The 27,770-nt window shown below is 31.5% G+C and overlaps 2 protein-coding genes across 3 annotated transcripts; both read left to right on the forward strand.

The window, feature by feature from the left end:
* Positions 1–35: 35 nt before the first annotated feature.
* LOC146528461 (uncharacterized) lies at positions 36–523 on the forward strand. Its single transcript, XM_085202829.1, has one exon. It carries the CDS (start codon positions 149–151, stop codon positions 521–523), a length of 375 nt encoding a protein of 124 aa, XP_085058955.1. The 5' UTR covers positions 36–148.
* A 4,200-nt stretch (positions 524–4,723) lies between these two features.
* Positions 4,724–27,273, forward strand: LOC146528462 (facilitated trehalose transporter Tret1). Of its 2 annotated transcripts, XM_085203876.1 has the most exons (11): positions 4,724–4,878; positions 15,059–15,192; positions 21,622–21,780; positions 22,210–22,412; positions 24,010–24,196; positions 24,479–24,600; positions 24,872–25,048; positions 25,255–25,347; positions 25,920–26,146; positions 26,541–26,693; positions 27,080–27,273. In XM_085203876.1, the coding sequence occupies exons 2-11, from the start codon at positions 15,090–15,092 to the stop codon at positions 27,102–27,104; spliced, it is 1,449 nt and encodes a 482-aa protein (XP_085060002.1). In that variant the 5' UTR covers positions 4,724–4,878; positions 15,059–15,089; the 3' UTR covers positions 27,105–27,273. The 2 variants fall into 2 exon arrangements, with proteins under 2 accessions (XP_085060002.1, XP_085060003.1); XM_085203877.1 differs by lacking the exons at positions 4,724–4,878; positions 15,059–15,192 and adding an exon at positions 16,367–16,498.
* The last annotated feature ends 497 nt before the right edge of the window (positions 27,274–27,770 follow it).

Here is a 27,770-nt window from a genome sequence, read left to right on the forward strand (position 1 = left end):
AAATTTTCCGTGGTACTTTCAAATTTATATATAGTGTTGAAAAATTTAAATCGCTGAAAAATAAGTGTTAGGTCAAAATTAACCGTTTCAAGAATGCAAAATCGATATGAAAATCTTAATCTTTTCAAAGTAAACCAACGTCGTTGAAATGGCGATGCCTAACAAAATGTTGAAACAGAGACCAGAAGACGAAATAATAGCCATAAAGGGAGCTCATTTACTTGGACCAGGTCTGGAGTTCAAATTTGACGAGTTAAAATATGAAATTTTGGACAAAATCGACAAAGAAATGAATGATTCTAAAAACGCTAGAGATTATATAACACAGAAATACGACGAACTTTGTAATAAAATACAGTTTTTATCGGAATTAGATTCAACTGTTAGTGGATTTAGGAGCGATGTTAAGGCTATAGAAAAACACGTTATAGAATTGTCTTCTAGGGTGGATGATATAGAGAAAAGGCTGATTTGTAATGAATGTCCGTCTGTAACTTCCTCATTTATTGTACATCCTAAATAAATATATATAATGTAATTTTATTAGTTTTCCTATGGTGGATATTTTGGTGGTGGATTTTAAGAGTTAGTTAAATATAGTTAGTTTAATTCCCAGAGCGTCGTGTTAACTGTCGCAAGTTTGAGCGCCACGACGGATTTAATTTTAAATTTAAATCAAATTTCAATTCAAATCTATTTTAAATTTAAAAGTTCTTATTTTCCAAGTCTGTTAGACACGAATGTTGACCCCCGCCGCCAAAAATTGGGAGAAACGTGGAGGACGGAGTGTCTTAACATTAGGATCCACCCTATTATGCCAGGAAAAAGCTTAAAACTGCTTATTTCCCGCATAACAGGATAGGTTTCCTGTTAAATAACTGAATATTAAATCATGTAGTAAGCATGTACTAATAAGTATCGTAAATATTCCAAGATATGAACAAGAACAAGCACTTACTAAGTTGTTATCTATAAGAGGTTTCAACATATTCATGCACTTAGTTATTCAAAAGTTAAGAAATTTTCCTATTAATTTCGCTGTACTCGGTGATTGGGAAATAAAAAAAAAATTTATTCATTTTAAATTCTAACATATAAACTATCATAATATGATAGTTTGTGATGTGAATGTCTGGCAGAGGACATCGTGACAGTGGCGCAGCTAGGGTATTTGCCACCCGGTGCGGCTTAGGAGATTTGATGCCCTTTAAAATGGTCTAAGGTCTAAAAAAAAAACAAAGTGATCGTCGACGTTGATGAGTTCTAAAAAAAACGTGATCGTCGACTTTGATGCCCCTTTCCTTTTGATGCCCGGTGCCGCTTAGGGGACTTGATGCCCTTTCAAATGGTCTAAAGTCTAAAAAACAAAGAAAAACAAAGTAATCGTCGACTTTGATGCCCCTTTTCCTTTTGATGCCCGGTGCGACCGCACCGCTCGCACCCCCCTAGCTACGCCACTGCATCGTGATGAAGGATAATGAAACCCTGAGATCAATTCTCACTGGGAGGCGTGATTATTTACATTACTCTGCTCTGGTGTGGTGGACAAGACAAAATTAGGTGTTTAGTTCTGGGAATCAACAGGCAATCTCTTAAAAATAGGAGGGGGCAATGGGAAACAAAGGTTAGGGAAGAAGTTCTCTCTGCCTGCACTGGAATATGCGAGATACAGCGTGATGGTACAAGAGAGCGAGAAAATGAAAATAATTGAGTTTTCCGATAATCATAATTAAAGAAAATATGGCATTGAAGTTTGAAGGGCCAAGAACATATTTCCACAGTTCCTTGAAAAATCGGCGCCAGCTATCGCAGTCTCGAGTACGAATGCTACTTACTTGTTCATGATAATATATACGCACATTGTTACATATAAAAATAATATACTAAACATACCTACATTATCGTACCTATAAAGAAAAATATAGTGAAATATCCGTCAACTATGCTTGCCAATATCGCTTATAAAAGTCACAATATATGTACTCAGATTTTTTTATTTTTTTTAGGTTCACACTGTTCCTTGCACATTGCAACGTAGAGAGAGGGATTCTGGAAACCTAATGTCTAAAGACTAGTGTCTTAAGGCACTGCCGTTCCTCACTTTCCGCCATATTCTTGAGGCATAACATGTTGAGTTGTGGCACTCAACGCCGCGCTCTGCCTGGTTACCGATCGATTCTCACTTTAGAGAATGAAATATTTAATATTTTCATTAAATATTTAATTCTCTAGACGGGGAATCGAACCAACAAGCGCCGCGTTTACATTGACATGCATGCGCGACGTCTTCAATTAGCAAAAAATTTATGAAAATTATTATTGGAAAGCGCCCAAATGAAATATAAAATACTAGCGGCCCGCTCGCGGTTGCACCCGCGTGAACTATGTTATTATTAATTTCTGTCTCCATGGCTACGTCCTAGTGACGTCTATGCAAAATTTGAGACTCCTAGCATTTGTAGTAACGAAGTTTCATACAAACTTTCGACCCCAAAAACAACCCCTTAGAAATCGAATATTGCAAATTCCCGTCTTAGCGAGCACCTACGTCCTATAAGTAACTCCTATGCAAAATTTGAGATTCCTAGCACATGTAGTTTCTGAGATTTCGTGATGAGTGAGTGACCTTTCGATTTTATATATATAGATTATAGATTATAATTATAATTGAATAAAAAAAGAATAGACTTTGGCGGAAATTCGGGAACGGAAGAGTTAAAGGGTACGGAGCCTTACACTAGGCTCGAAACATGAAGATATAGCGTAAAGCTAAAAATTAAAAAAAAATCTTTTTGTTTAAAATATATTTACATAATTTAGTTTTTTTTATAACAGGATTTATTTCTTCCTTATAGCTGATAGATATTATTTAGTACTAGCATTGTTACGATAGACAGCTGTATTATAAATAAGTTTATATGTAAGTAGGTACACTTCCGGCACAAATTATTGTATAGGTACCTATGACATAAGGAAAACATGTATTGCGTTTCCTAAGAAATTAAGCAATTATATTTGTACAGCAATTCATGAAAGAACTTCTGTTTAGTATTTGGAATTACTCTTTTAATTTTTTTTAACTTTAAACTGTACGCCTTTTTTACTCCCTTTTTTTGGTTTTTAAAAGGCTAAGCTGAGATGGAAGTTAAATTTTCCATCTTTTAACGGTTGAACCTAACACTGTATGTTGTCTAACCAGGCCAATGCAGGAAAAATATATAAATAAAAATTCACCCGTCCCAGAATCGAATCTACACTTCCTAGCGTCATCCACTGTGCTCCACTTTCGGCCTAACTTCCGATACATTGGATGTTAAGTGGTGGAATTCCACATATTGTCGTCTAGTCAGAGCTGGAAAATAGCGTGATCCCCCAAATCGGAATCAAATACACAACCATTGCGTCCAACCTCAGCGACTAACCCACTGCGTCACGACAACCCCAATTGACGATTACGACTGACATTAAATAATGCATAATTTGGTCATGGATATCAAGCGGACTTTTAAAATATTTTAAATAGATAACCGATAAAGATATTCAAATGAATTCAGTTGTTATGGCCATTTATTCATATAACATAGTATTATTATACAAATAATATTATTCTGAACAATAAAAGTTATTACAATGCCTTTTAATCAATAGTACTATAGGTACTACGTGTAATAGACACGCTGAACTCTATTGACAAGGAAATTTCTTTATGCATGGCGTAACTCAACGCCACGACTAAACAATGAGTAAATCAAACGGAACGGCAGAGGCTGTAGCACAGTGGGGTGAAGGAGTTAGGAGGAAAGATTTGCGGTGACTGTGGTTACCCCAGAATAGTCTAATGTTGCCCACACCAGAAAATACTAATAAAAACTAGAGACTTTATATTTAACAAAATCTTTACATTAAAAGATCATTTTATTAGGCCCCTGAAGGCCAGCCCCCTCTGGAAAATATCTTTAAATACGCACGTCCATGACAAGATGTAGAGTAATGTATGATTAAGATGTAGCCCTAACTAAAATGGTATCAAAACCCACCACACCCACTTAGTCGATTTCAATTTATATGGTGCATTCCCCGCTTTACATATAGAAAATATGGTGGAGGCTTCTTTTCAGTTTAGTTATGTAAAATTGGATAATGGCATTTGAAGCTCTACTTTGTCAATTAGAGTAAAATGCGCTCTATAATTACCAGTCTTCTCCCCGGTTACGTTGAATTTGTTGCTAACTCTTCTCAGCAGGACTGCCTTTTGAGTCAAAGTTCATTCGACGATTCAAAAGTGCTTGAAATAATACATAATATTTTGAATTACACTTATTACACATTACTTAAACCAACAAAGCTTACAGTGTAGAAATCATAAAATTAAAAGTTATCGACAAATTAAGCAGCATTTTGTGTAAGTATACATAGAAAATTACTTTCTTCTGATATATAAATATTACATTAGTAGCTAAATTGAGACCGTCGTAGCATAGAGGAACAACTGTGAACGCTACGGTTGTAGATTCGACTATCGGGGCAATGAAATATTTGATATTTTCATGTTTTCGCTCTGATAATCAGGTAAAGCGCGGTGTTTAGTCCTGCAACTCAATACGCAATACCTTGAGAATTCGGGCGGAAAGTGGGAAAAATGAGAGTCTTAACATTACGTTTCCAGATTCCCTCTGCTTAACCTGCTGTGTGCGTGATAGAGCGTGAAGGTAAAAAAAATATATAAAATAGTGATTCATATCCCACATACGGACAGACATCGATAATTGGGTAATACATATTATCTAAGAGATAGCAACTTTTATTGTGAAGTTATAATTATGAATGTTATTGTTAGTGCGAAGTTCTCCGTGAGTGGTGCTGTGTTCCAATATACATGTAAGTACTTTGTTTTTTTTTTATTATGTTTTTAATTTTAATTTAAGTTTTTTAGACAAATTTTATATTTAAAGTTTTAGTTTAGTTTTAGTTTATGTAATTAAAATTAAATGTGTTTAATTGAAAAACGATTTTTTCAAACGTTTAAATATTGAATTATTTTATATATTATGTTTGACTGATATTTAATTACTTTTTTGAGCCAATGACTATAACTTGTGTTTGGAAAAAAAGCAGTAAGATATTCGAATGAGCTTTTGACTATGTTTCTTTTGAATTGTGATTTGTTAATATAAAATATTGATCATTTCTTGTGTTATTATGTTTATACGTCTTCGTAATTTACGTAGTAAGAAAAGTTATCCGTTCCGTTATTAATTTTACGACCACTTGAATTTCCGTGCTTAATGACGAATTCAGTTATTCCGTAATTTCTTAAGAGTATGTAAATATATACGTTAATATTTTCAATACTAAGAAAGTCTAAAACAAAACAATTTTATTCAAAATAATAAGTATGTAACTTATTATTTATCGCTTCATTTTCTAAGCGTAAAATAATTTTCCATCAATTCACTAAAGTTCATGCCTCAGGCCTCAGACCTGAGAGGAACAGGCGTTAGAAAGTCAGCGTAACTTTTTTCTACCTTTAACCCAAGTCATTTTTTTTTCAAGGCAATTTTTCAGGCAAGGCAAACAAAAATTTTAAAACCCACAGTCAGCATGAACTCTAAGGCCATATTATATTGTTATATTTATCTACTATTCACCCCAAATCGTCTACAATACCACGTAAGTAACCCAGGAACAGTAAGTTACATCGAAATGAAATGTGTAGCTTTTGAACCAGTGGTTCCTGAGATTAGCGCATTCATTTAAACAAAGTGTTGAGCTTTGTATAATATTAGCATATTATTCAATATTGTTTATTTTTCTGTACAAACAGATTTATTATACTATTTTATTTATTCTAAGAACTATAGTTATTTGATCAATAATAGCCATTTATATACGGTAAATAAGGTAATAGGTACCTATAACGTAAATAATAATTTCCGTGTTAAAGGTTATTGTGAAAAAAGTAATTGAAAATTTAATTTACGATATAGAGATATTTTACACTTTTTTCGTTTTAAAAAAGTCTCCTCCTCCTTTTATTGGTTGTTAATCTGTAAAGATTGTTATTGATATTGCATAAAAGGCGGCATGGACGTTTTCTTCTTTTGTGTTAGCCATAGACAATACAGTTCACACAATAAATTCAGTTTTATTGTATAAAGATATATAAATATACAAAATACCATCACCTTTCGACTGAATACGTGTCGATTAACTACAGAAATGTAATTTTAATTTATACATAAAACGTAATTTATTTTGAGACTGTTATTATTTCTCTTATATTAATTAATATTGTACATCACTACACTACGACTTGGAGAAATTTATATACTTATTACTAATGAGAATATCTTAATTATATAATATATTTTACATATTTAAATTTATCATAGATTATAAAAATCAGTACCTTATAATCGTTATCATCATCGTATGTATTATCTTTTACAGCATATGTCTAATTATGTATTTGTATTGCGGAACTCTATTCCTATCTTTGTTATCTATATGATATCTAAAATGGTCATTGAGAAAAACAAAAACAAAATACTTAATGCTTTTTATTAATTAATAAAATTTCTTTAATTATTGCATTCAATTTTATTAATAATGTTCATAATTAGGATTTTTTACCTGACTGTAGCCGAAGCAATGCTAAGGTGTGCTAAAACTATTTATTATCGAAACTTATTTCAATAACTTTTTCCTTATACTTTTTAATATAATTATGTTATTTTTTTGGCTTCCCACTGTATCCCATACAAATCTAGTAAGAGGAACCTAGTGTTAAGAATTTAAGACACTTCAAGGCATCGCCATTTAGACACTTCTGCCCTCCAATCTCCGCCAAATTCTCGATGTGCCCATCGCCATTGCCTGCTGCCTAGACTGCTATGTGTGGGATGTAACGTGAAAAGGTGTAATTAACATTTTAGGCTAAATACAAATAGGAAAACTTTAAATAATAATTATGTGGATTTTTTAATGACTTCATCAAAAATTAATCTATGATAATGTAGTTTTAGCTAATCTGTATAATTAATTAAAAATAATGATTATAATATAAAGCATTTTATCTTCACATTTCATATCGCTAACGGTTTAGTAAAGATTGTAAAGTTAAACGCTAGGTTTAAGATCCATTCTACACTTTTACTCCGAATTTTTTTTTTTTTATTTTCTTGCTGTATAACGCATACGGTAGGAAGAAGGAACACTTTTCGCCGAATGCTTGATAAGAAGAGTTTTGTTATTTCTGTAGGACTTGTGTCTTGTAAAACTAGGTAAAAATATATAAATTTACTTACAAAAGTCTATTTCAATTATGTTATTCCAACAAAGGATATTGTGAATTTGAATGTAGTTAAAATTATTGTTATATATTAAAAAGAATCTATTGAATTATTAATTATTTTCATTTCCTCGCTCTAGTGATTCCTTCTAAAAACTAGTGAAGCCTTCTAAGTAAAAAGTATAGAAAATATAAAAAATCTTCATTTTTTTACATCTAACTAAAAATCTTCTCGATTCATTCAATCAGTGGTAAATCTGTAAGTACGTTTCATATCTAATCACCCGTCCAGCACTCACGGTATTCGAGTGTAATGATAAGATAGCTTCCGCAACGTGGCTTAAGCAACTTACTACTGTTACCATAAATAATACTATTTACATCTTATTCTGCCATATATAACTTTTATTTTTATTTTATAACATATTTTCAGAAATGGTATCTAGCATTTGCAATCTTTATACAATAAAAAATAACGAAGTGAACTTCCATTTTATATCGCTATTTTTTATTCTTGTTAGCGGCGAAGAAATTATTCTTATGTGTATTTGAAAGGAAAATATGTCAACAATAACTAATAGTTATTTACAGTTTAATACATTTCATAAATAGTACATATTACTATAAAGGGGCCTACAACGTAAATATTTAATAGTAAACGACATTATTTACATTTTAATACGTCTTGTGACATGGTTGGCGTGACATTTGGTATTTGCACAATATTATAGAACCTTTTGTTTGTTCATTTTAATTATTATACTGACAAAACTTCGATACATGTATTCTTGTTTTAATTTCTTTTTAATTTTTCACGCATAAAGATCTATGTCTACAGAGACATTTCACTTCGTTTATCGTTTCCGTTTTATAATATTTTTCCTTTTTATATTAACCAATCACCAAAATATTTTAACTACGTTAACTTGCTTGGTATTCAATTTGTCTTAGTTTAAAAATACAATGATTTTTAACAACTCTAAAATGTCATCTTAAAAAGCGCGCGAAAAGTAAAATCTTATTTTTTTAAATTTTTGTTTCATGTTATTGTTGTCGAAGGCTGTATGGACAATAATTTTATAAAAATTGATTTCCATTTTTTTTTGGTTATTATTGTATAAGTATATTGTTTTAATTATATTGTATTTAATATTCTTTTTATCCATACTGAATAAATGAATTTAGTAAAGATATAGAGACTTCTATGAAATTTACATATTAATGGCTTAGGTACATTACGTCTTATTGTGAATACACATGCTATAGGTATTTATACCAACGCATTCTTGATATTTATAAAAAAAACAATAGTTTTAATAGCTTTATATCTGTAATGGTTATTTTCAATTTTATATTTTTATATAAAAATATTTTAAAATCGAAGATCAGATTAATATATTTTAATTAAAAATGCAGCGACATAATAGATTTGCAAACATTAATATCATCATAACAAACAACATTCTTGTACATAATTGAATTATAAGAAAAATGTTGAATTGTGAAATCATTGTGGCAATTATATTTTATTGGATTAAATACTATATAAAATTATCATCTTCTTAATTCTTTGCTCTGGCAACGGATCATCTTAACAATAAGTTCCCTATGCGGGATACCGCATGACGCTAAAAAAATTAAGTATATGACCTTCATTTCACTTAAGAGGGCGACCTGGGCGGCTTCGCCCGCTTGAACTACACATATTTATCAAATATATTTATGAAATTGTTTAGAAGGTGAATTCTAAAACACCACGAAACACGTATTCAATGAAATATTTTTAAGCGTGAGCCTGATTTAGAGGAGTACAAATAACTTAATTCATAAACGTTTTCGTTTAGTAACTTTACTCTAGGTTTAATTAACAGGCGATTCCATACAAGGCGATTCAATAATATACCTATATTAGAAAGAATTGACTATTTATATTTTTTTTATCACAAAATATCACTATTTATCAAGATATTAACGATACTTTAGCAGACCCTGGTAATAGCCGGGATTAATGCCAGGAAGAAGAAGATTAACGATACTTTAGCAAATTAGTAGGTACAATCAGTGTTAAGTTCAGATACCAATCGCTTTTACTTTATTTATTTGTTTTTAAACGGTTTTATTTAGCTCACCCCGTTTGTTTATTTATTTGTATATTTGTTTGGGTCAAATTTAGTAATGGAAATTTAACCCTCTTCCCGTTAACCGATTGATCTGAAATTTGGTATACGCCTTTGATTCTGGTGACAATACAATTATCCATATTCAATATTATTGTGAATCCAAGATGGCCACCGCTACAAGATGGCGGACAACTTAGTTTTTTTCAATCCCATCAATATGGGTATCAAATGAAAGGGCTTGTCAAGTAGAATTCAGTGCACTAACTAAAAATAACTTTTAAATTTTATAAGTTACTGATAATGTTAATACGACCACGTATTTTCTTGCAATATTTTTCGCATTCTTGTACAGTTCAGAATTGCGTTTATATGTAACATACATCGAATAAAGAAAATAATATTTTTTTAACTTCCATATTAGGCAGGATAAAATCCATATTAGGTATATTATTACAATCGTTTGACATTATAATTTATTACATTATAATCTGTATAATAAGTATCGATTGACCGCCAACAAACACTTTAGAATACTTGAAGGAGATAAGTAAATCAAGTGATGTTGAAATAATAGTACTCACACCACAGGTAGGCACTTAGATACCAGATTTAAAGATACAATATTATTTTTTATCTATTTACAGCGAGATTTTTATGATATATTTTTTTATTGTTATTTATGATTTATTAAGCCATCAATAGCTCCTTTTCTATTCTGTTTTAATTTATTCGGTCTGCAGCTCAAAGCGTTTTTTGCTTAAAATCTCTTATTTGCTATATCATTATAGTAGGAGTAATAAAAAATGCATGTGACGGACAGCAGGTCCAGCCTCCAAAATCGGTTGTGGGCACATTCACGCCAAATTCGCCAAAAGTGTGAGTTGGAATATGCATTCACTTATAATCAGTTTTTATTTTCTCCTAAAAATGGTAATCTAATTCGAAGATTGCAGTATCCGGTGAGCTTTCCAATATCAATCGAGCATGAAGTTGTATGATGCGATTTGAAACCACTCGCTTTTTATCCCATTCCTATTATATGATAAAATATTTCATGTAAAAAAATTAAAAAATTGCTTCCTTAATTAGGGGTTGGATAATCGAGACTCGATCGAGCCCACTGTACCTAAGTAATTTTAAAAGTAGCATTTGATACGCCTACTGATTTTTTATAGCAAATATGCATTAAGAATATAGCAGATAAAAATTATTTTCTAATGGTCTAGTTGCGATATCGTCCATACATATACTCTTCGCTTGTATTATACAAAATTTGTGACTACAATACATGAAAACCTGCATACTAGCTTCTGCTTGCGACATCGTGTCATAATAACAAATAAATCACTATCATCTTAAAAATTAGTTTTACAATTCAATTAAACTAAAAATACTGATTAATAATTTAATATACCTACTTATATAGTTTAAAATAGTTTCATACATTTATACAAGCTTCCAGTCCTTAGTGTAGATAAATAAATACAAATAGTAAAAAAAACAAATAAAAAGGAATATTAGTTAAGGACAATTCATACTTATTTCTCCAGTTATAAATTAATTTTATCATTTTTAAATTCATCTCAAATGAAATCTGAATTAGAATTCGAATTCATAATCATCTCATGCAACTATAAAACCCAGAACTCTACAGTTCCGTATAGGAAAATATAAGATACATTTTTAAAAGGCAGTAAGAAGGAAGCAGGATGTTATGCTCTTAGGTTTAGGTATCATTTGTGTCATTAGTCTTTAAACTATTTGTTTCCTTAACTATTGAACTTGAATGTATACGTGATTAGAATGTGGCTGTCATGTCATATATGTTTTTTTTTTATTGGCACTGGCAAAAAATATTTAAGCCTAAAAAATAATTTGTCGAAATATATTTATTTCGAGTCCAAAAAAAATGAAAAATGTTGTTAAAAATTCATAGGAGTAAAAGGAAAGCGATGTGTACTAATTTCAGGATATTTTAGTTTTTTTGTTTCAGAACTTAGAGCTTAGTTTGATACTCAGTCGCCCATTGGTTTAAAAAGAAAAAAAAAGACTGGCTTGCTTCGTGTAAATAAAAAAAAAAAAGTAGTATCGATTTTTTTTGTCAATTCCAGACAATATCTGTCACTAACGCAGCATCTACTAAAAAAAACAGTAATAATATGTAAATAATGACCGTTTCCGACTAAAGGCAATCACGTTATCATTTGATAGAACTCCATAATAATTACTTCCTCAAACAATTTGCGTACAAATTTACGTGTTGTTATTGTAAAAAAACATGGAAATTGTGGCATTGTCTTTTTCTTTTTCTTTCACATAAAAGAGAATTCTGTAGGTACTTACTTACTTAGTGTTAGGTCACTCCGTTCCCCATGCATCGCTTAATTTTCGAAACATTGCATTGCATGTGAAACATTTTTCGAAATATTGTGTTATGTGGCTTTGTTTAACAGAGCGAAGAAATGAAAATAATTTTAATTTAAAAGGGATTTTGAACCCCCTACCACCATTGCTTACAGGCAGACTTTATTACTACTTTTAAAACAGTAATTTGTCACTGGGTTCATATTTTTCCTTTTTTTATATTTGTAATCTTAGTGATAGGTTTATTTTAGTTAACAAAAAGAGCAGTATCTAGCTAGAGTCTAGACCGTTTTAAAATTATGGAGACTGTCCTGGTCCAGCACTACAACTGTCTCGTAAATTGGACGGAAAATGAGCAACGAAGTGTTGTAACACTAGATTCCCCCTGCCTTCCCTGCTACGTGCGAGATCCAGAGAGAAGATTTTTTTCTTTTTTTTTATATTGAGTAAGAAATAAGCTTTAATACCTGTGAAAATTACAAAATAATTTAAAATTTACTATTATTATTATTATATTATGTAAAACGCTATAAACTATATATATACATATATGTACATAGGTCGCTTATCAATACAACCTTGCAAAGTCAACATAGTGGACCTTTAACCTGTTTAACTCCAAATCAAATTTTATATTTCTTATCAATTCACTGATAACATGGCAATATAAAGCATTTTGCGTTAATTATAATTATGCTGTTAAGCATAAGCTCGATTTAATAAAATAACATATTCTAATAACGAGAAAAAGCTCGGCGTTGAACACCGCAACTGAAAACCATTGCCTCTAGAATTCCTTAGAAAGTGCGGAACGGAAGTGTCTTAATGGGAACAGAATATTTTAACACTAGGTTCGCAGGTTCTCTCTGCCTCCCATGCTATATGAGGGAAACAGCGTACTATGATAATAATATAATTCACGATAAGTTACGGCCACTTGCATCTAGCCGTTCGGAAAATCGTGAAGAATTCCTGTCAAAACGTCAATGTCAACCATTTTTGGTAGATTTATTCTTTCAGACGAGACAAATACATGTAAATAAGAGTAAACATTGTAATGGCTGAAATATTTCAGAGTTAAGTAATAACGAAGATATCCTTGATAAATGAGTCACTTAAATAAAATGTAGAAATGCGTCACTAAATTTTGTTATAATATTTTGAAACAATAAGAAGAATTTTTATATTCTGAAAGAAGAGTCTTAGTCAGATCTAAATGACTTCCGTTGATGTTCAGGTTTGAATAGACTATTAAATTAATTATATAATTAATAGTGCATTGTTTAAAAACAATTATTATAAGATTAATTTGTTTTTAAAGTAACTGTGAAGTACTTAAGTAATGTTATACTATAGTAATTTATATGCATATAGAATATATAAATTTGTGTATTTTCGCAACTATGAATTTTCATTGAGAATGTTGAAATTTGAAAAATATTTAGAAATATTAGTAAAATTTCAATGTAAATGAACCCACGCTTCTTGGAAACCGTCTTGCAGTCCCGCTTGTGCTCCTGCTCCACAACTGGCCTAACATATGCCTAGTGTCGAGACACTCAGTTCCCTAATTTTTTTTGCTGAATTTTCAAAATACTGTACGTTAAGTAATATTGCACTGTGTGTACCTTCAAAAATTATCAATAAAAAACAAGTCGATAGTCCATTCAATTAATCGCTACTAGGTGTTTACGGATTACAATAGGAATAATACACAAATTATCATTGCATATAATCAGATAAAAGTCTTAATATGTCATTCATATCTACAAAATATAAATATCATATTTAGTGACTGCAGTAAACAAATTATCTTGTTTTGTTGTTATAATCGGTTCGATACCTGCTTGTATCTAAGATAAGTGTATAATTCATTATTAATCATTTAAAACTTTTTGATCCCCCCCATTGAAGATATTATATCTTTTGGGAATTTTACATTTATTCGTATGATTAGGTAATAAGATTGATAAAGAGAGAGTAGTGTCGAAAAATTTTATTTTCGAGTTTATTGTCACTGTTGCGCCGCCATCTTAAATATTTCTTCCTGAAGTTATCTTTTTGTTACAGCCTATATTATTCAGGCGTTTTCATATTTTTACGTGATCTTCCTCCTGTATAATCGATGCTGAATGTGTTCTAGAAGTCAATCGAGATCTCTCCTATCTTTGATTTATTTATATTTATTATCACGACTCTGGGGTACTAGTATAACAAAATTTGTTTAATTGAAGGCGATAATCTTAAGAACTATTTGAAAAAATATTTTTATGCCGCATAATCTATGTAGGTATAGAAGAAGGTTATAGGGGTCAATTTTTGAAGCAGGCGAAACCGCGAGAGGGTCACTAGTCAGCCATTTTGAAAAATAAGCTACTTTTTCCAGTAGCTCCGTTTTTTTCTGCATATTTTTTTAAATTGTTTATTATAGTAAATATTATACACTAGCTAGGCAATTTCTATGGTAATGACATTTACGTCACGAACATAAACAGAACCAGCCAACTGCACAAATAGCAGTAATTTGGATGTAAATTGAGTAGTAGACTAGTAGTTGAGGATAAACCGTTAGTTATTACAGAAGAAGATGTGTTTTACGCATCATTTAAAAAAATATTGGAAAAGTGATAAGGGCCGTCTCACTTTAAACATGAAGGTTGTGACTTCGATTCCTGCTAGGGTCAATGTATAAATTCATTGCTTCATTATAGCTCTGATAACAAATAAAAGCATAACAAATAGTTATGCTCGGTAACGTAGTGTTTTACATTCTGCCTAACTTGGTTTGCCGGATTTTTTCAATAATGTAAAAGCAGTCTTCAACAGACTAATTGAGGCGCTTCCTTAGAACTTTTTGCGTATATACGGTCATTTTATTTGTTAAAATTCTCATCGTAAACATTATTTTTGTACTTTGCGTTCCGATTTAGCAGTTTTTTTTATTTGACCACCCTATTCTTTTTAGATTATAAGAGTTAAGAAGTTATTTCTTTTTTCTGTCAGTAGGTACTTCTCTTAAGGCTGCTAGTCCTAAGACATGGTTCTAGGTAAAATCTTTTCTGTTCTAGAACAGGATTTCTTCAAATCTCACTGATTTTTTTGCACAAAAACTACGTGAACGGCCAAATCTTTTTCTGTCACAAACAGAGGAAGTGTTATTGTACCTATCAATAGCCCTGTACAAAATATTTGGCTTATCCCAAGGATATGCAGGATTTTAAAAAATGTATTTGAACTTACGACCTGCTTAATACTTTTTATTAAATTTCCATATAATTCACAGATTGGAACCATCGCACTATTAGACGTATCAGATGGCTGATAGGCTTTCGTACGACCCCGTCGCGGGAAACAACGGTCGGAGCTCCTTCAGCATGGAAGGTCAACTGTGGCGGCAGTACCTTATAGGGGCGGTCGGTGAGTGGACAGTTTTCTTTTATTTATTTAAGGTAAAATGATCTGAATATAAGGGCGGAATATTTTTCGATATATCGGCGCCCACTTAAATATTTTTACTGATAAAAAAAAATTAATAAATATAAAAAAATTACACCAAAAAAATAACCTCAAAGCCAAAGTTGAGGAAAATATCAATGGTAGTTTGCCACAGATTAATTTATAACGTAAAGAAAAACCATTTGCACACCTATCCGCTTTTAACACGTTATACGAGTACGACTTACCTTAAATAACTTAATTATCTTATAATATTCATGTTAGGTATTAGTTTATAAAAAAAATCTCTTACAACTTTAGACAATTCTACTAATATTATACCTAAAAGATTTATGAAGATGCATCGTAGTTCCGCTTTCACCCAGAAAGTACTGAACGGATTTAGATGAAAGTTTATAGTGATATAGCTTATACAATGTTATATAAAATGTTATATAATTTACCTATAACATAATAATAAATTTAAGCGAGCGAGGTCACTTTTAAGTCTCTAGTAAGTAAATAAAGTAAACGTTGATATGAATAATTAGGTACCTATATAAAATGATTATTTTGTTAACACATATTTTGTAGGTATTACATATATCGTAATATTTATTTATCATTTAATAAATTGAAATTACCTGATAGTATTTTAATTTACATTTTAATTTACTTTATGTAAAATTTTGTTGATTGCTTTTTTTTGTATAATGCTGTAATCCGCATATAGATGTAACCCAGTGTTAGGACACTCTGTTCCCCAACTTGCAATTCATATTAGTAGAACAAGTCTTTTCTATTAATGCAATGCTGTTTTCTTGACATTTTGACGGGCATTTAGCCGTTACAGCTGATTTACATAAACATTTTTTTTTAACTTTCACGCTGTATCCCGCATATAGAAGGGTAGACAGCGGGAACATAGTATTAAGACACTCCGTTCCCCGTGCACAGCATAATACTCAATATCTTGTGTGGTACTTAACGATAGTTATCTTAATAAAATATATTAATTTCCTCAAATGAGTATCAAACCCGCAACCCTTGCGCTTACAGCCGCTGTGATACGTCTAGCATCATCATATTTTTAAAGTGAAAATTTTCGAATTTAATCAATTTTGGATATAATATCTATTTAATACATTCACAATAGCCTAACATAGCGCTGATATTGTTATATTATACAACGAGATAAATATCGTCAGACGCGTGTGTTAGTTCAGTGTGTGAGCAACGTTCAGAATGGAGGGTCAGCTGTGGAGACAGTATATAGTAGGCGGCATTGGTATGTTTCGATATTGTGAATCAAATCTCTTTTTTCTCTGTTCTTTTTTTACTTAGTTTATTAGTTAGTTAAATAACTCTATCTAAATAGATTTTCATAATTGTCTAAAATTTTAAGTTTTAAGTAGTTAAATTAAGTTGTAAGCGCTTACCATAGTTTCAACTTACAAAAAAGTGATTTTTAAATATTTTTTTGAGTTTGAAAAGTGATTTTTTTCTGTTTAAATTTGTGTGAAATGTGGATTGTTATATTTTTTCTATTTAATTAGTCGATGATAATAATAGATGGATACGGTAATAAAGTCGTGTATATTATATATATATAAATTTGATTAACAAAGTGTTTTTGCGACAGATAAACGAAAAACTTTCGGTATTTCAGGATGGGATGTTTTTTTTTTAATTTTTAACTGGCACTTTAGAATAATTTTACATCTTTACCTAATTTTTATAATTAGAACTCCTGTACAATTTTTAATATTATAATAAAATTCAATTTTAACACAAATATTTTTAATAATATTTTCTTGAATTACGAATTTTTTAAAAAATAATTTATTATATTTTGGCGTAGGTGAACTTGACGACTTCTTAGTAGGATTAAATGTATTCGTCTTTGCATAAAATATAAGATAAAAAAAAGTTTAAACAACAAGACTTTTAGTGTAATAAAAATAATGCGAATGTTACAATCTTATTTAATTTAAGTTACTTATGTACGAATTATTTTTCAGTTTTTTTTTAATATTAAACAACCTATTCCTTTCGAAAAAGAGTTAAATGATACTATAAATAACATATTCCTATATTGCTAGTCAGACAGCATTTGTTATTTGTTGTATGCTGAGGTCTCTAGAATTCGGCTCTAGGTTCCCTCTGCCCCTTCCCTGCTATGTGCGTGAAGTTACAAAAAATAATTATATAATAAATATTAACATTGGATTTAAAGCCACAACCATCGTCAGTCAGTTTCATCCCCAATTACGTCACGTCAGTGTCAAAATAACGCACGTAAATAGACTCACGTGCTCACATGCAATGCTATTAATGCATTATGCCAGCTAATTCTGTATGAAAAATGTATCGGGACAGCCAATAATCCATCATGAATGTTTATTTATATGTTTTTTATATATTCATTACTATATTCTTGCTTCCGGGAGAGAGAATCTAGAGACGCGTCACTCTGTTCTGTGCGTTTCATTGTTTGATCATTTTATAGATATTTACGTATTAATATAAGTTTTTTTGTGGCGTTCAGTTCCGCCAAACAACATGCAATTTCTCAAAAAAATGGCGGAAAAAAATGATCGGTCACTAAATTATTTAAATGTCTTTTTTATTTTAGGTTTTCTTTTTTCACTTTTTTAGGGTGAAAAATAGTCAAAGACTAATTAATTAACTTTTAATTTAATGTATTATCATTTGTTACCAACTGTATTTACATATGCACCGTCTACACAGGTCAAAGACAATAGATGTTTGTGTTAAATGTTTTCAATTCATACTATATACTTACTAGCTTAGCTTTTATCCCGGCGTCGTCGCATTTTAACAATAATTTATTTTTCAAGTATCCTATAAGTATCTTTGATTATATTCTTATAAATATGCCTACGACTTTGTTTGTGTTGAAACATAAAGTCATTTTTTTTCCTGCTACCTTCAGAATTTCGGGAAATCCAATCTTAGTGCTCTCCAAAATATCTTCGTGACAAATTTCAGTGTTCTACGCCGCGTAGTTCTGGCATTTCATTGTCAGTCGGTCACTCAGTAAGTGAGTTTATCCCACAGATAATGATAAAAGGATACTTAAAGTATGGCAGGTATTTAAGTAAACGGAACGGGTGCAGATTTTTTTTATGTCATCCAACGTAAAATATTAATAAATAGATATAAAAGTTAATAAACAGAACTAAAAAATTTTCTGTAGACATGATGATGACCTAAAAATATTCCTAAAAATAAAAGAAAAATGCTCTTATTTTTATATAAATCCATTATAAATTATAATTATTTAGTTCTTATAAAAGGTGCATTGTTTACGCGGAATAATAAATTTTATTACTAGATAGTCTATTTACGATGTAATTGGGGGGTTTATTTTGTAATTATCTCACTTTCTTGCGATAGGCGGAGCTTTAGAACTGTAATATATTTATAATGTTAGATAATTTTAATAATTGTCGTGTGGTCTATTATTATTTTTTTATTTCTCTTCTCTGGTGGACAAAGTGCCAGATTTTCTCTGCCCACCCTGTTATTTCTGGGACAAAGAGTTAGGTTTAATAAAATATTGAAGTGTTTTAGAAAACGTTATGGCGCCGGAGCACAAGGGTGCAACTGAAACTTAATGGGAAACAGAGTGTATTAAGCTTAAGCGTGTCAGGTTCCCTCTGTTTAACCTGCTATGTGCGGGATACATCTAAAATTGATAGTAGACGAGGCGAAATAGGTATGCATGCAGCATAGCGTTTGGCACCATGTTTTATTTTGCTACCCCCATTTTAGCATACCACCCCGTCAGGTACAAACAGTGAAACTAAAAACAAATAACATCAAATTAAACATCACGATTCCTCGAATTAGTCTTAAAATATATATATAAAAAAAACTAAGTACAATACGCCGGTATTGCGGATATTTTATTTTTAGGATTTTTCTTAGTTTTGATGTTTTTTGTACCTGGTAAACAATGCACTAAAGTTCAGAAAACCTAACTTCATGGCAGCCACGACTCGTTGACCGTACTGTAGGTATAATATATAATTTGTTTTTGTAAAACGATAACCTCATTATCGCGTAATAAAAATTACAGCCGCTTATATAAAATTACAATGACAGAAACATATTTGCTAAACTTTTAAATAATAAATGTATTTTATTTTATCTAAACGCATTATGCATCTACCGCATTATGCAGGGCAATAAAAGGGAACCGAAAATTCTTACTTATGGTTTTGTTAAGAACTGATTTGAAAAAAATTGTCGATCAGGAAAATGCTTGAAATTACTCATTTTCCCGCTCTGATAAATAAAGTTAGGCGTTGAGTTCCCCCACTCAACACACAATGTCTCTGAAATTGGACACTAGGATCTCTCCACTTACATTGGCTAAGCTAAAATTATATAGTTATTTCCTACAAACTAAAAGTTTTTGAGTTACATCACATTCATTTTAAGTGTGGAAAATGTACTCTACATACATACATTACAAATACCATACATTTGCTAACTTTATTGCTTATTTATTAACGCGAGTTATCATTTCACGTTATCTTTGACATATAAATATTAACTGAACGTTTCTAATAAAATATATACATAAAACAATCGTATAAAATAGCCATAAAATTCATTTCTGCGACGTTTTACATACATATAGTACAAAATAAAGAATTGTTAAAAAAACAAGTATCATCTATCAAGCACTTTTTTATTGTTAACATGAAAATTTATTAATGACATTGCGGAGTGTTTACTATAAACGCATTAGTTTACTATATTTTTCAATCAAAGTTCAAAATTAAATTAATCTTTTTTCTCCACTTTTCAAGACGTGACCTAACCCTGTATGTTCCTATTGTTATCTCGGGTACGTCTCAATTTTCTCAAAATGGCGCCAGATGTTAAATATAAACTAACAGTTGTCAATATTAATATTATTATTTATAGATGATAATATTAATTAATTAATAGAATAAAACAAATGAATCAAAGCTGTTGTGGTACAGTGAGGTGTCTAATTGAATAAGATTCAGGGTTGAAATCTCAGAACAATCTAAACCAACAATTCGCCTATCTAGGTATAGGCTCATTTTTATCTATCTTTTTTAGCTATTTACATATAAAATGAGCAAACACTTTTCTCCTTTTTTACAAATAACAAATAATAAAATTCCAAAAGGTTTACATTACATTTTATTTCAGAGCGACACGTGTTCTATTAAATGGATGTGAAAATTTTATAAAAAAATCACAGCAGTGTAGGACGTAAAATACTGAATCACTTAAAACAGTTATAAAAAAAAATAACAATAATTATTTAATTTTATTGAATAACTCACGTATTATAATATAACGTGCGTCAAACTGGCAAATAAAATAATAATGATTAGATATAAAAGATAGATCACACGTGGTACGTGCGAAACGTGTCAAAATAATATGTAACATCATTTAAATAATAAAGATAATTGATATTTAATCAGATTGTTTTATTATCTTTTTTTTTATATATTAAAAACATCTGTCGCTATTTTCGGTGATGGAAAAAAACATTCTATAGTTAATATACTTTTAACCATTATTTAACTGGATTTCGACTCTATAGTTGATTTTTGGACGGCAAGAATTTTATTTCTGGGTGAAAAAAATCCCGTCTTGTTTTGGTAAACGAAGCGTCACGCACGCAATGTTTCACAAATTCGTCGGAAAGTGAGGGACGGAGTGTCTTGACACTATGTTCCCTCTACCTACCTTGATATGATATACAGGGAAAATCGTGAAACTGCGTTCTTATGTACATATTTTCAACTACATTAAAACAAAAAAAAAATGAAGTTTCATGTCGTTAAGCCTTCACGAGAATTTTACTCTCATGAAAATAGAAGATTCATCAAATAAGATTTCGTTACTATTACTCTCTACTTTACCTACAATGCCTTCTACAAACCTTCATTCGGCGGACAGTTTTTTTTAAATGGTCTCTATAATCAACAATTGGTATGTAGTTGCGATCTAAGAAGTTATTCTGAAGCAGGATACGCGATATTACGCAGTCACTTTGCCGACTGTTGTGTCTGGTCTCTGGTCGTCTCTAGGATATACTTATGTACGAGACTATTTTTAGTCTCATCATTATATATATTTTTTTCTTTTGTATATTGACAAAAAAAATCTTATTTATATTTGATTTATTCCTTCTTCCTTCTGGTAGACAAAGTGCGGCGTTAAGTTCCGCCACCCAACACGCAATGTCTCGGAAAATTTGTTTCTTCTGCACACCCTAGTATATTCAGAATACTGCGTAAAGCTAAACCGAAAATACAACAGTGATTTTGTGTAGTGATTTGAGGTTTCTTAAGTTGTTTATTTCTTAGGGTGTCATTTCATTTATTTCAGCGAATATCGCGATCGCCTCCACGGGTTATTCCATGGGGTGGACGGCGCCAATCAACAGCAAGCTCAAGGCCAATAGTACTGATAACCCTCTCGGGGCACCTGCCTCAGATGACGAAATAGCATGGATGGGATCTCTTCTTAACATTGGAGCTATGTTAGGTGAGAAATTAGTATCTATTAAGATAAAGTATTAAGATACCTTGTATTAAAGCTTCTTCGAAATATACTAATTACTGTATAGTATTCTCAATTTAAGGACCTATGTGCAAAAATATTAAGTGCATTAACAAATAACGGGGTCAGTTGTGGTGCAGAGGCACAGGCGACTACGGACGCGACAGGTTGTAGATTCGATTCACACTCGAGGAAATTATATGTTTAATATTTACATTTCCTGGCTCTGGTAATGAGTAGGCCCAATAATATTCCTAGGTAGAGGAATGGGAATGAATCTAAACATGGGAGTAGGAAAAGGGGCGGCCGGGTGGTCAAAATTAAAGAAACAAATGAAATTACTTCACATGTGATTTCAATAAAAAAACCACAGTTATTTCAACAAATTGATCTTATTTTATTATTCTCTTTCAGGGCCATTTATTGGTGGTTTCGCTGCATCAAAAGTAGGTAGAAAATGGGGTCTACTCAGTTCAACAGTGCCCCTACTGGTGGGTTGGATTCTAGCAGCGGCTGCCAGCAACATGGCCTTCTTGTACGCGTGCAGGATATTCTGGGGTATCGCTGTTGGCATGCTGTTCACTATATCACCGATGTACTGCGCTGAAATTGCTACGGTATGGTTCCTTCCTTGTTAAATGATGCAGGATAATTTAAAATATCCCTTTTAATCACTTTCCCTTTTATGATTCCTGTTTTCAATATAAAAATAATTGGAAGAAATTGATACCTAAATATTTATCCGAATGGAAATTGAATCTATAACTATATACAACATTTCGGAATATATAATGACTAAAGAAGAATGAACTCCAAACGAATTACTAAACAAGCATTGTATTCACGAAATGTGGGACAATTTAGGGTTATCTGCAGTTCATTTGTAAATTTTAAATAGGGGAATTGTGCTCAAGATGGCATACTATGATAAGATGACACACTACCAATATTGATGAAACTATTAGCGCTAGGTGCGATCTTGTGACGTTTTAGAGAGTGTCTGTAGATGCAGCTAATGCTTAAATTCAGTATGGCTGAAAGTGAATGCAGATGGGCAAGTAATTCATGTTTTCGTTATTTTGAATTGCTAACAATTTTTCTTTCGCTTTTGCTTGATGGTGAAAAGACATGTAAGATAAAGATTTTCTATTTGAACTAATTATAAATGTAAAATAGGATTATTATATGACACAACTAACGCTAAAAACACATCCTGACCAATAAACTTTTGTCCCAACGGTTAAAATTAAATTCATATATCTATTGGGTAAGATGACATATAAAACGTGAGTATAAGATGGCATACTATCTTACCCTTATAAATAGAATCGATGTATTTTTTTTTTGCCCTACCTACAAAATGCCTGGCAATTACAAACGAATATATATTGGTCGCAAGAAGACATGGATAAGGCTGCTAGAACACCGGCATTTAATAGCCGCAAGTGACGAAGCTTATTTCCCTTTTGGAAAAGTAAGTGACTGATAACGGAATCCAACCTCATAGAATTTGCAACATGTTTGAATCTGGCCATAATATTGTTAACTACTGTTGAACTATGCTCAAAAAATAATGATGGCATTTTTATGTCTCATACGTTGAAAGTGTAATATCACATACTAAGTATGTCATTTTACCCTGTAGATATGTCGTCTTACACTAGTCGACCTAGGTGCGATTTTTGTTTGTTTTTATGATGTTTGAAAGATGATTGTTCTGAAACTAAAATAATTTCGTTGATTATGAAATATATAATAGTATACGCAATATGCTGTTCTCAGATGACTTTATTTATTTGAGATATTTGTCTTGAAACAAAAAGTATGTCATCTTAAGCACAATTCCCCTACTTAGTTGTAATATGGGCCATCGTGATGTAATTTCACGCTTTTTCACTATAGCAGAATAAAGACGTTACCCACTTTCTGCAAAACTATTGAGATATTGATTGTTTAGTGGGAACTCAACGGAATGAAAATAATTTTAATAAAATAATTATCCCTTCTGGTGATTGTATCCACAACCATCACGTTTACAGTCAGTTTGGCCTGTTTCGTCAATATGGCCTGTAAAAGAAGTGATAAATTGATGACAGACAACTGAAGTTTTTTTCTTCCACCATGACATAAAATCGTTATACCAGATTTTACCTGCCAATATGGCACGCATAATAATGCTTATACATTAATAAGTATATTTTCGTTTCTCTCCAGGACGACTCACGAGGAGCTCTCGGCTCGTTCCTCCAAATGTTCATAACAGTGGGTTTCTTGCTGGTGTACGGTATAGGCCCTTCCGCGTCGTACGGCGCGGTCGCGTACGTCGGTATAGCGTTCGTCGTTGTGTTCGCTGCTTCCTTCTTCTTTATGCCTGAAACACCTACTTATCATTTGTTGAAAGGTGAGAGTTTTACTTTTTGTTTTTGTTTTCACATGTCTTCTTAATTCGTAGTTAAGACTGAAAGATCGCAGTGTCTCGTTAGTTGACTCTTGACTCCACATGCTACAAAACTTTAAATGCCTAATTAGATTGAAAATCACATAAAAAGTACTAGTAAATATGTAATGTAAATAAATGTAATAGGTATTACGCAGTAGATAATAATATAAAATACAACCAAAATATGTTTATTGTAAGAACATTTTGTTTCTTATTTATTTAATTTTTTATTTTATCTCGCAGAGGACAGGGAAGCCGCAGCACAGTGCTTGTGCACAATCCGCGGCAAGACACGGTCGGGAGTCGAAGCTGAACTAAACGTGATAGCGGCTGATGTCGCCGCGTCCATGGAGAAAACTGCTACGGTTAGTATTTTAAATGGTTTCTTGGAACCGTTTTTAAAAAATAATAATCAATTTAAGAATATACCTACTTTTTAATTCGGTTATAAATTAATCGATAAAGGTCGATATATAGAAGACAATTCCTCTGCCACCTTTTTTCTTTTTACCAGAGCAACTATTAGGAAATAAAAATATTAAATATTTTTATCAAATTGGAATCGAACCCACAACCGTCGTGTTGAGTTACGGTCACTACTGCCGCCTTCACTACATCTAATGATTGTATAACCAGTTAAGCGACGTGTTCCGCGGCAGCAACTTCAAGGCGTTCTACATATCGTCTGCGCTGGTGTTCTTCCAGCAGTTCAGCGGCATCAACGCGGTACTCTTCTACATGACGGACATATTTGAAGCTTCTCAAAGTGGATTAAATCCAGATACCGCTACTATTATTATTGGTGCTGTACAGGTATTGTGTTTTTAAATTCGTTTTATATTATGTGAACTATAAAAACTTCCTTTAAATTTTTAAGTTAGTCGGAAAAAATTAATTTCTTCAAATAAGTAATTTGTTTTCAGTAATATATAATACTAGACTCAAATGCGACTTCGTTCGCAAAAATATTTCTGTATATTATTATTATTAATAATATATTTGCATATATCCTTAAATAGTTGGTAGCGTCATTCATCACTCCGCTGGTAGTGGACCGTCTCGGACGTCGTATTCTGCTTTTGGTTTCGTCTTGCGGCACAGCCATTGGTCTGGTAAGTTATATTTACTAATATTTTTTTTTGCTTTACACTCCGTCCTGCACATAGCAGGGTAGACAGAGGGAACCTATGAACCTTGTGTCCCCATTCCATTTCCAATAAGACACTTCTGTTCCCTCCTTTCTGCTAAATTCGAGAAACATTGTGTTTTGACCGGCTTTGTGTTTTTTTACGCAGTGCTGTGCCACGTTATCAAAGCGAGAAAATTAAAATATTAAATATTTAATTTCCTCGAGTGGGTATCAAACCAACAACTGGCATCATTTAAAAATGTGCAATATTTTACTAAAATAAAATAATGTATTTGTACGTATATATACTGACATTACTGAGCAGTATTGAGTGAAGAATATGAAGTATGTCAAAATAAAACAAAAAACTTAACTATAAAAAAAAATCTTAACATGTTGACTTCTTGGGCAGAAGTCCAGTTTATAGAAAATAAAATATTGAGGAAAGGAAATAATCAAATTGTTTAACTTGATTATTTACTTTCCTTTCTGTTAACCACTTATTAGGCGTATCATCAAATACAAAATTTACAATAAATTGTGATTGTTTTACAGACACTCCTAGGAACTTTCTTCCTGCTACAAAGCATGGATAGCCCAGTAGTCCCCAACATTAGTTTCCTGCCAGTGATGTCGCTGGTGCTGTTCATAGTGACGTACTGTTGGGGTCTTGGGCCCCTGCCGTGGGCGGTCATGAGCGAACTGTTCCCCATTGAAGTGAAGGCGGTCGCTTCGCCCATAGCCACCGCTTTCTGCTGGATACTGTCGTTCTTGGTCACTAAGTGAGTGGATGATTAATTTAATCTTTGTTTTACTAGTTAGGTAATCTTAGCCTTAAGTTGTAAGTCAATAGAATTAATTGATTTTTTTTCCTTAATAATAATAAGAAAGACATCCCGGTGTATTCGTAGTTTCGATGGGACACTCAGTATGGGTTCGATTCCCAAACAAAATATTAGTCTTAATTTTTATTAAAACAATATTTTTTCTTTTTCTCGGCAATATCAAGTTGAATGTTTACAAATATCGGTTTCGATTCAGATATTTAAATTCCAACTAATCTGAAAAGCTCTTTAAATTTCAAAATAATTTCGTTTCCCAGATTTGGTCCCCAAAAATAGGCTGGTTCCCAATAACTTTTAATAACTAACAATAATCATTGTTTATTTCTTCCAGATTCTTCCCCACCATATCGACGTCGATCGGTAGACACGTTGGTTTCTACATATTCGCGGTGTGCTGTGTGTGCGCGTTCTTCTTCACTCTGTTCATAGTGCCCGAGACTAAGGGCAAGAGCTTCCAGGAAATACAGGAGATGCTCGGCGAAGAGTAAGTTTATATTACATTGTTTCCAGCTTTACTCACTTTATTTCCAATAAGAGGGTACGCAGAGAAAACTTCAAAAGTCTTCAAACTTTATCTTGCCAGAACGCCGTTTATTAAACCTACAACCAGCATGTTTTCAGCTTTGACGCGAAGGCTTCAAGTTTAAAATGAAAATAAATGTTCTGTTCTTTATTTGTGGCGTTTCTGGCGTGCCAGTTGAGCACAAATATAAATTCTCTTTCTTAACGCTTTGTTGAATAATATAATAATAATAATAGTTATTCTGATGTTCGGTTAGTTAGTTCAGACAATTACTATTTTACATATAAATTAGTGAATTAAAAAAATATCATTTATATACAACATAAAAATATTATATTTCTTTTCAGAAAACGTAAACCCGAGAAGGCGTAAATTTATTCCCAGACAACGAATACTTAAACATATTTGTAGAAAATTGAATATTATTGTTAAGTTTTTTTACAAATTGGGACCAAGTCATGCTCAAGCGAGTAATGCCTTAAGTCGTTGTATATTTAATCCACGTATATAAGAGTATAAATTATAATCATTATAAAACGAATTATTTTTTTAATATTGTGCTAGTTTATTCATCTATTTAATTACCTAATAAATTATTTTTATAATCATATTATTAGAAAATATTAAAATACTAAAACGAAGGTAATATTATGTTTCTTTTATATTTTATTAAATATATAGGTAATTAAATGGACATTCAATGTATTTTAGAATACTGAGTGACTGAGTCTAACTTAGATTATTATTTAAGACCTAAATTGGCTAGAAACTAGTCAGTAATTTTGTTTAAAACTACCCTTAATAACTCTTAAAAAAAATATATATGTTCAAATTTAGACTGAATATTGTTGAACATTAAATGGCAGCTAATATGAAATTTAAAACTCCATGTTATGTAAACTCCATCATTATAATTACTTATATGCTCTATATAAAAATGAGATTTTAGTTTTAAAGCATTCCCCTATAGGTTAGTGGTACATAATTAAGAAATATAGTGCCTTATCGAAGATTAACGAGAAAATATTTGAAAATATT

This window comes from Heliconius melpomene, chromosome 19 (assembly GCF_056956725.1).
Source record: "Heliconius melpomene rosina isolate 202511_hmr_F chromosome 19, ASM5695672v1, whole genome shotgun sequence".
NCBI classification, from domain to species: Eukaryota; Metazoa; Arthropoda; class Insecta; order Lepidoptera; family Nymphalidae; genus Heliconius; species Heliconius melpomene.